This window comes from Parasteatoda tepidariorum, chromosome 3 (genome assembly GCF_043381705.1).
Source record: "Parasteatoda tepidariorum isolate YZ-2023 chromosome 3, CAS_Ptep_4.0, whole genome shotgun sequence".
NCBI classification, from domain to species: Eukaryota; Metazoa; Arthropoda; class Arachnida; order Araneae; family Theridiidae; genus Parasteatoda; species Parasteatoda tepidariorum.
This window is the reverse complement of record NC_092206.1, coordinates 46,490,379-46,501,157: the sequence shown is the minus strand read 5'-3', so window position 1 is coordinate 46,501,157 and position 10,779 is coordinate 46,490,379. Positions and strand designations below refer to the sequence as shown.

The 10,779-nt window shown below is 26.5% G+C and overlaps 1 protein-coding gene across 1 annotated transcript; it reads left to right on the top strand.

The window, feature by feature from the left end:
• The first annotated feature begins 4,332 nt into the window (after positions 1-4,332).
• Positions 4,333-9,453, top strand: LOC107451363 (uncharacterized). Its single transcript, XM_016067428.3, has 3 exons — positions 4,333-4,404; positions 5,991-6,164; positions 8,067-9,453. Exons 2-3 carry the CDS (start codon positions 6,020-6,022, stop codon positions 8,828-8,830), a joined length of 909 nt encoding a protein of 302 aa, XP_015922914.1. The 5' UTR covers positions 4,333-4,404; positions 5,991-6,019; the 3' UTR covers positions 8,831-9,453.
• The last annotated feature ends 1,326 nt before the right edge of the window (positions 9,454-10,779 follow it).

The window sequence follows — 10,779 nt, the reverse complement described above, 5'->3', positions numbered from 1 at the left end:
TTTTTCTTTCTGATTTTTCATTTTTCCTTTGGTATAAGATTAGATTCTGTTCATCAATGAATCTGAAATATCTATAATATTGGTTGGAAAAATATTTTTACATAAATTTATTCTCATATGATAAGTTAGTTAATACTCGATGAAAAGTTTTATCAAAAGAAAACTCTTTATGTTGGACAATTTTCTTTTCTTTTATCATTGGTTGCATTGGTTGTTATGGGCAAAGAAAATATTGCGGAAAGAATCAATATCTACAACACATACATAATTGTTGAATCATATTTTTAAGCAAAATAAAGGTAAAAGAGGCTAATAATGAATAAAACAATAACATATTTTGTTGAGAATGGGAATGAAGTTTACATCATGTTATGAGCTTATGAAGAAATAAAAATCGTTTTAAGACATTAAGAAAAACTAAAAAACTGGGTGTAAAAGAGTATAATTAATTTGACCAAAATATATTATAGCTTCTTATAACTATATGATCCATATAGCTAATATCGGCAAAATTTTATTTTAGAAGAGAAATGAATCTTTTAAATTTTGACTCTTTAAATATACATAAGTTTCTATTTTTCGACGCAAGTCAATAAGTTCCTCGTTTTGCTCCAAAAATTAAATTTGAACTGCAGAGGGTCTTTAATATTTTTATCGATATTATCTTAGTATCGTGGTAGTCAAAATCTGTACAAATAAAATTAATTAAGTACAAAAAAAATAATAAAACACGAATTTAGCATATGAAAAAGATTTTAGGATAACCGAACAGTGAAGGATAAAGATCTCAAGGAACAAAATTAAAGATCAAAGAGGAGAAATGGTTTACGTCTATAAAAGTTGATTCTGAGAAAAAACAATGAAAGGCGAGGACATAAACTCTTTTTCCGTAGCATCATTAAACTTTGCTGTGTCATAACTCTCGGAAGAACCGATTTTCCGCATTATTGATTCCTTGAAATTTGATTCAAACTACTTTTTTAAGTTTCATGATTTTGTTAGTAAAAATATAAAACAATAATTTTTTTTTCTATTTAATATTTAACGATTGCGATTATGCCATGAAGGATGCGTCATTCTTCTATGGCATTATCATAACTATACTTTGCGTGATTTATATTACATTTTGGACGGATTTCAATGAAACAACTAAAATATAAGAATTATTTTACTAGTCTATTTGCATTTTCATTCTAGTTTTTTGACGTTCGTGTTTACTGGAGCAGAAGAAATGAGGAATTGTTACAAAAGAAATTTCTTATAATACCCGGAGGATGAAATAATTTCAATATTTTTTATAGCTTTGAAAAAAAATATTATGTATATTTAACTAAAGTTAATTGGTTTAATTTATATTGAAAAATTATGCCTGCTTGTACTCGTTGAGAGCTTAAAAATAATGCTTGCCGGCTTTACTTAGTTTCTTTCGCATATCCTTATAGTATGTTTTTGACAGATTTAGAGATTGAGAGAAGGAGAGAGAGAAAATTAAAGAAAGAGAGAGCTGGAGAAAAAGAGGAAGAAGGAAAATCAATTTAAAAAATTAAATTACTTATCAATTACTTATCAAATGTCTTAATTTTAATGAAAGTCTTTGGTTAGAAACAAAGCTAAAAAAACACACTTTCAGTATTTAATAAATAATCTCGAGAAAGTGAAGCGGTGAGTTATTACCTGATAAAAAAACTTTCTCCGCTTCTAAAATATGCAAAAAAAAGAAAAAAAAAAAAAAAAAANAAAAAAAAAAAAAAAAAAAAAAAAAAAAAAAAAAAAAAAAAAAAAAAGAAAACAGTTGACACGTTTCAAATATAGCCGTATATTTTCATGTCTTTCCAGACGTGAATGAAAAGAAAGGGATTTAAAATTTGACTTTTGTTTCTTCTCGTTCGCGTTTGGCATGTCTTGAAAATAGGCACCTATTTTTGAAGTGCTTAAAACATATCGACTGTGTTTTATGTATTTTTGAAGTGAATGAAGTCTTTAATCAGCTAACAATTTCAGTAGCTTTAGTTTTTAATTTATAAAATTGCAAAAATAATACTGTTGTTTTTAATGACAAAAATATTTTAAAAATGTTTTAATATCTAGTATAGACTAAAAATACTATTTCATGGAAGAATTAAAATTTTTAGTTGCCTGATAGCTTCTGATAATAAGAGATTGCTTGAAAAAAATGGACTATAAATCATGTCTGCCATTCATGCTTTAAGGTAAAAAGAACAGTTAAGGTCAATTCTCATTCTTGACTGATGTATTTTTATTTTGAGTTACTATAGAAACATTAAAAAATAATATTGACTGCTTAAGTACTGATGCTTAAGTGTAAAATAAGGGATCAGTAATAAGAGATCAGCTGAAAATTATAAATATACATATAAAAATATACATCTTGTGGGGAGCTGATGTTATCGACTATGCCAACCGTCATCTATCAAAATGTACCTCATTATTGAATCAAGTTAGCACGCCTTATATACTAGTGAATAATGTTAAACTTTTGTAGTGGTAGTTACGCCACAGTACTCCCTCACCAGAATTTTATCAGAGATATAATTCGATGAACAGATCTCACTAGTTGCTGTACTTGTGAAAGACCGGGAGAGAGTCACCGGATTTTTTGAGTGCTGAATGTGAGAGGTGTATTAACTTCACAGACGTGGTCGTTCCTGTGTTGCCTTTAGCAGTCGAGTGTATGCTTGCTGACGTTGTGTGTGTATTTGAGACGAGAATGAGCAACAGCGCAGGAGGGTGAATGATGCATTCACAAATAGCAAGTCAACCGTACAATGTGGACTATCCATTGAAGTAGGCGTAACCGTTAAGAAATTGGGAAGTGGGCGTTACTTGCGTGAGCAAATCACGTTCGAAGGTCACCAATGTGGGGGGCTGATGTTATGGACTATACCAGTGTTTCCCAAAGTGTGGTACGCGTACCCCCAGGGGTACGGGAACAGTTTAGAGGGGGTACGCGTACTTATGTTAAATATCATGCAACAAACGAAAATTTCAAAATTTCTTATTTAAAAACAAAGCTAGCCATGAAAATTTACGATTACGTATTTTTCTATTGGCTATTTTTTGCAGAGTTAACAGTCAGTTAACAGAGTTAACAGTGGTGTCAACAGTCAGTTGTGATTTTTAACTTTTGTACAATTTTTTTATAGTAAAAAATACATTTATTTTTTATTAGTGGTACACAGTGTTACGAAAAATTTAGAAAGGGTACACAAAAGTTATAAGTTTGGGAAACACTGGACTATGCCAACCGTCATCTATCAAGAGGTACCTTTTGATAGAAGACGGTTGGCATGGTCGATAACTCCGCCCCCCACAATCTTAATAAATATTTCTTTTGTTATTTATTTAAAAAAAAGAGGGTGAAAAATATTAACATATTTATGATTTAATAACAGAAATAAGAATAAAAGACATAAATGGAATGGATAATGTGGCAAAATAAGAAAGATTACATGGAAAATATGGTTGAATAATTAAATTATGACACAAAAGGCAAAAAGATATTTAACTATTGGTGTCTTAACTTATCAGTTGCATCATATTTACAAATTGCAACTACTTCTTTGGTGCAAATGCAGTGATTAATTTCAGTTTTTTTTTAATGTTTTTTTTGCCAAAATTTCTATTTTTTAAAATTATTATTTCCATGATTTAATTAAATACACTGTAAAACTTCCGGATCAATTTACGGTATTTAGTACCAACACTTAGGGGAAACATCGTCCAAAATACCTATTTTACCGTAAAATCTATTTTTACGGTAAAGCATACAGTAATGTTTACAGTAATATTTAATGAGAGTGATTCAGTGAATTCAGTGAAAACTAAGAATCAAATTTCAATAAAAAGTACTAAGTGCAGCATCCTTAAAATACATTTTACTGAAAGTTTTATACTGTAATTTTTACAGTAATATTTAGTTACTTATAGTCTTTTTACAATAAACATCACGGTAAATATTGCATTATATCAGATTTCTTTCTATACGAAAATTTACGGAAAAAATAGATTTTAGTGTAAATACCTGTTTTTTAATCGTAATTTGATTCAGATTTTGTTACAGTATATTGATTCGAGATATTTCCATGCTGATTGCGATCATTACAATTATATATTTAATTTTTTTATTTTTTTTTTATTCACGATTAAAATTATTAAAAATTGAACTTAGAAATATATTTAATGCTTTATTTTTTATAGGAGAAGTATTTTGAATTTTTGATCTAACGGAATTAGATATTTTAACGATAAAGTATTGTGATAAGAAAAGAGGAAAAGATAAAATCAACTTTTTAAACAGACGCTGTTGCTTTCTCGAGTTTAGTTTTATTGCTGATCAGTTTCAATCCATTGTTGAGTTATCAATTTTATACTTTGCATTTCCTGGTAATTATTCATTTTATTAAAGTGGTTACTGATTCTCTTTATCACATTCATTTGTTCTCTAAAAGATACTCAGATATTTATGTTGTTTTAAATTTATTTTTAAATTAATCATATGATTTAAATTCTTCAGAAATAAAACATTTTCTTGATTGAATAGAGGAGAGAATGTAATGCTTTAATTTATGACCAGTTGGGGGGCAAAATTCAATAAAGTTCAAATTTTTATTGTCCGTTGTGCGGCAAGTAAAAAGCAGCTAGCTCAGCGATTGGCATTTGGTGTACCTCCTTATTAAGATTTTAAAACTTCAGAATTTCTTCGCAATGAGATAATTTGAACTAGAGTTTTTCTAGCAAGATTTGTATGATTCATCATTTGTATCAGTAATTAGAATTATTTTTTGCATGGGGAATGGGGAATGTTAAGCTGAAAATAAATTTTCTAATGGTGCTCAACAATTTCTCAAAGGTGTTTAACAGTTTTGGGAATTTTTTAAAGGTGGTCTATATCACAAATCTTTGAATAAAGAATATCAAAAAGAAAAACAAAATTAATTTCACTGGTTTAACTATTGGATGATTTCTGAAATTTTAAAGCAACCAAATTTAAAACAGTAATTCAATTCATGACCCAAATATACAGTTTTTCTTTTCATTTAATTTAATTTTATATGGTGAATCTATGAGGGTACTTTATTGACATAAATACCATAATGATAAATATCCTAAATTGCAGAAATTTTTTTAAACTTATGTAATTTTTTTTTTACTTAAGATACTTTAAATTTTACTTTAGATAGAATTAAACGGTACATATTGTTTTTATTTGCATTTATATATTTTGTTCTTGCATGATTATTTTTTTAAATTTAGAAGTTTTATGATATTACTCGTTGAAAAGTTTAAAAAAATAATGCCCAAATTAACTTGAATATAACAGTTTAGAATTTCCTAAGCCAAATAAAATGAAAATTATATCAAAGCTAAAAGCAAAATTAGTTTCATTGGCTTAACTATTTAATCATTTCTACAATTTCAAAGCAACTAAATTGGAAACTGTAGTTCTATTTACGACCTAATTATGGAGTTTTTTTATTCATTTAATTTAATTCTATATGAGGAATCTGCGAATGTTCCTTAAATATTGACACAAATATCGTAATGATAACTATCGCAAATGTAATTTTTATTTATTTATTTAGTTTTTGAATTTTACTGCTGATAAATTTGAGCAATAGATATTGCTTTTGTTTGCATATACTTCTATATACTTTATTGCTTGATCCTTATTTTTAAAATTTAGAACTTTTATGATATTACTCATTCAAAAACGAGTAAAAATAATATAAAACGTTGCTTTAAAAAATCAATATCACTAAGTTAAAGAAAATGTAAGCTTTGCAAACTCAATTTAATTAATGGTCAAAATATTTCATTCATATTATGGTTAGAACATTTTGGTGAGCAGAAAAACTTTACTCGTATTTTCAGAGTTTATCGTTGACTATTAAAGATGAAGAAAAAAATCGATTGTTGATTGTATGCTGAAATGTGTTACGTTCTCAAAATATTTTGCTTCTAATTTGCAGAACAAAGAACGTTAATTTTTTGTGCCGTGATGTCATCTTCCGATTGTGATGATGAAAATTCAATAGAAAAGACAAAGGTAACCAAATATCAGGAAACAAAGCTAGAAACTGATTTGAAATTACTTCAAGTAAAAGAAACGAATAGCAATTCTCAATCTTCCACAAGTGAGGAAGGTAAATAAAAATTTCATTGTTTTTGTTGCCTTGTTAAATATTTTTAGTATAAAAAAATCAAGTCAAACATTTACATGATTTAAGAGGCGATTTTTTAAAACTAAATTTAATTAATTTCAAAATAATGATTTATTTATAAAATTTTAAAAATATTACACATTTGAAATTGAAATTTTAAATTCAATTAAAATTATTTTTAAAATTTAATCAAAATTTTTCTGAAATTTAAACAAAATGTTTTCTAAAATTAAAATTAATTAAATTTATTTTCTAAACTTAAAATAACTAAAAATTACTCTTAAGTATAAAATTAATTCGAATTGTTTTAAATTTAAAATAATTTAAATTATTTTTAAAATTAAAATTAATAAAAATTATTTTTAAAATCTAAGTTGATTAAACTTATTTTTGAAACTAAAAATTAAGCAATTTGATTTTTTAAAATTAAAATTTTGAATATTATCACTGGAATTTTTTGAATATGTTATAGCTAAAAATTAGGCATTAAAAAATAATTGATGACTTTTAGGCAAAAAAAAAGATATTTGTTTAAAGAGTTTAATAGAAGTCAAATTAGGATTTATATTTGTAACAATTTATTTAAATATTTTTTATTTTACTTTGAAAAAGCTTCCTACACATAATAAGATAAACAATATAATAGATAAACAATATCCTAGAAAAATATTGCATCTTTCTATTTAAAAAAAGTGCTTGGTCTGATACGTAATTATTTCTGTAAATAAATTTAATTAAGCATCTTTTTTCATCTTTTTTTAATTCTTTTGTATTAATGCAAGTCAAAATAAGGAAAAAATATTATATTTGGCATTTTAAAAATGTATAGTTATGAAATACAGCATAAAACGCTGGTCATATTTTCTGCGTTAAAGATAAAACACGGCTCACTTTCAGTTAAAGATTTTTTAAATCTGCACTTATTTAGATCGTAATTTAACAGTCATTCATCATTGAAAGTTTTTAATTTACAAAATCATTTATTGATAAAATTTTGAAAATGAATGAAAAAAATTCATATATATCTGTTCTTGCATATTTACATGGGGATCTGTTAATTGTGTTCTTAGACAGCACCAAGTTGTTTGTACGAGTTAACATTGTGGTATAAAATTATTCAACAGCGAATTTCGTGGGCTAATGTTTTATTAATTAATTAATTTGGATACTTAGTTTGAATAATATAGTTACCTAGAAAAGCAGCAAACCAGACATTTAAATTTCTTCCATTTTTTAATGAATTTTTTCTATCATTGGTATCTTTCATGTATCATGGAAATAAGAAAAAGGTACAATTTTAAAATTCGAAAAAACTTTCAATTTCTAAAATAAAAAAGTCCTCTTTGTTTTTTAAAATAGGAAAAATATTCTTTTAAAATAATTTTCCGGAAAAGGCAGCTCATCGAGATATTTTTTTAATAATTAAAAATGTTCTTAAATACGAAAACTTGGTGAAAAATTTAAGGAAACTCTGAATTCTCGATCAAAAGTTAATCACATATCAGAATACTTATCTTACTTATACTTATCTTACGTTGCGTTTTAGTTATCGATCACTAAAAACAGTATAAATTTCATTAATTTATTACATAAAAATTTTTCATCGAATTTTTTTTGGTTTCACAATCGAATGTTCACCTTATTTATGGGTTCAGTAAGCAGCCTCAATTTAATTTAGGTATCCAAAATTATCAAGAATAAGACAAAATTACTACCAATCAATTTAGCCATGAATTTTTTCTTCTAAAAACTGATGCATTCATATAATTTTATTCGTACCAGTATCGATTTTAAATCTAAACCACAAAATGTTTTGGCACTCCAAAATAATACTTTAAGATATATGATTCAATCCTTACTGAAAATAATTTTTCATTTCTTCAGGAAGTACTGCTCAAAAGAAGTTTTCAGCCCATAACCTCAGTCATGAAGAATCAACTAGAAACACAGAAAGACCAGAACCATCATTAAGAGACATATTTCCTTCAAATACAGTTCCTTCAACGCAAAATACTCATAGTATGAGATCAACTACTGAAGCAGGTAATTTTGAAGCTGATGCAGCAAATTGGAGGAGTTTACGAAGTCCTAATCCAAAGGAAAAGAACGAATCTATTTCCGTTTCAAGTTCGTTAAGTTGGAGAGACCCCCACTTTAAATATGAAAGATTGAAACAAAATGATAATTCTTCGTCAAGAAAGTGGTGGAATGAAGATATGAGAGAAAATCGATCTAGATCTTTTGAAAACAAATCGACGTATATTGAAAATAGAGATAAATCAAAAAGCGGAAACTGGGCACTTTCCTGTGCACCTGATATTGTACTTGATAATGGATTAACGGAAGTAGAACACATTCAGAAGTGTGTGAATGAACTTCATGAACAAAATGCGGAGTTGTTTGCTTCTCGTCATCCTAAAGTGTTTCAGAAACCCAATGGAACTATTAGCATTAACTGTTACACTTCTAATTATGAAGATAAAGTACACGTTGCTAAAGTTGCAGATATATTGGTTGAAAAAATCGGATATTATCCGTATTGTTTTTTATATTTTTACGGAAATAAGCCTTTGTACATGAAGACATGTGAAAAAGAATTCTATGAATTTAATGAAAATAATTTTAAATTAATTGATTTCGATGAATGAGTTTTGCTGGTAGTGGACTTTAATTGCAACATAATAACCATAATTCTAAACATTTATAATTATATTTAATTAACATTTATAATTATAACATAATAATAATTATAAATATTTGCTTAATTATGTTCAATACTAGTGAATATGAGAATGCATGAAGTTTTGAATAGTTTATTTTTTAAAAAGTTCTAATTTTAAAAGTTAATTTTTTAAATACATTTGTTGAAAATGAATTTTCATTACTTCGCCAGAATACGGTTTTCAGTTAAAAATATTTAGTGATTTAGCAACTTAATCATAACATTAATTTTTTATTGTTTTTGTTACTTTATACCTATTAAAAAGGAATAAAAAACCTTTTTAACAGGTATTTAAAGTATTATCTAATTTCGAGTTTTCTAAGTATATTTTCATGCTTTATTTATTTAAAAGAAAGCTTCATTTCCAATGAAATTTCACATAATTTCAGGTGATCTTTCTAATAGTTTAAAAAAGTGCGATGCACAATATTAAAAAAAAAGTTATAACAAATATCCTTTATAAAATTAATGAAAATTATAGAAATTTTATGTAGATTAGGAAAGATACTTTGTAATAATTTTCCAAATAAAGAAACTTTCTTATCCAAATGAAATTCTGTTTATTTGACGTGCAATTTACGGTAAACATTTATTGTGACTGTTAGATTTTACATCTAAATTTCTACATTGTTTTTATATTTCTAGAGTTAGACTCATAAATTTCAAGAACGAAAAAAAAACGTAACTTCGTGCTGGTAATGAGTGTATCATGATACTTTGATCAATTAATTATGCATATCAAATTTTATTTAATTAGGAATTTATTTTTCTGCAAAATTTTTTCATGAAACTTTAAAAATGAAGTCTTAAATTGATTCCTTTTTTAAGTTTTAGACATATTTTGCACAAACTATGTACAGAATCTATTTTTTAAGCTATGAATTACGATAAAAACAACTTATAATATGGACTGACTGAATATACCTACTCTCCGTGCAGGGGGGAACAAACTAATTAATAAATCAGTTTTAACAACACTGCGTAATCAAGAATAAAACTGAAAATAATATATATTGACGGAATTAATACAGCACGAAAATAACTCCAAATTTTTTTCCGATTTTTAAAAATTATTCATTGCTTTTTTCCGGTGGTTTTAGTTGCTCATTTTCGGTTGTTCCACATTTTTAGTTGCTTATTTCTTCAAAATAAAGATTAACTGCATTCATTATCATTTGACTTGATTTCAGTATCATTTAGCTGCTTGAAAATAACTCACGTTAGTCAAAATTTACTGCTATTAAGCAATTTTTTACGGTACTCATTCTTTTAGAGGGGCCGAAGAAAACCTAATTTCCCAGTATCCGTGTTACGACAATAGGATAGTATTTAGTTTTGAAGTAATAATACGAAATGTAATAATATAATACCTTTTACCTGTATTATTGTACTTGGTACATATTAAAACTACACAAATCAACATAATAGCAGTAATGCCTATTGCAAAAATTTTTAAAGGGAGCCAGTGTGGTATATGCCAATCATGTTAAAACTGACATTTTTCAATGTACCTTCCCTCAGCATCTAAACAAGATATTGCTTCAATTTTTTTCATAGAATATTTACATATGTTTACAGTGATAACTGCTAATGCATATCTTTGGCAATATTTCTTTTAAAAAAGTTATGAACTGAAAACTTTAAATTTTTTGAAAAAAATTCATAATTTTTGAGCAAAAATACTTCATAACTCAAAAAGTATTCCTGTTAACTGTAAAACATTATTCCAGCCACATTTTGACAGTTTGGGTGGAGTACGTGCAGCTAAATGTCTTGAAACTCGACCTATTCAGTAGTTGAAGTTGATATGTAGCTCCTGCATAGTAATGGTGAGATTAAGAAAATAAAGGTATGATTTAAGCTACTACATAAAGC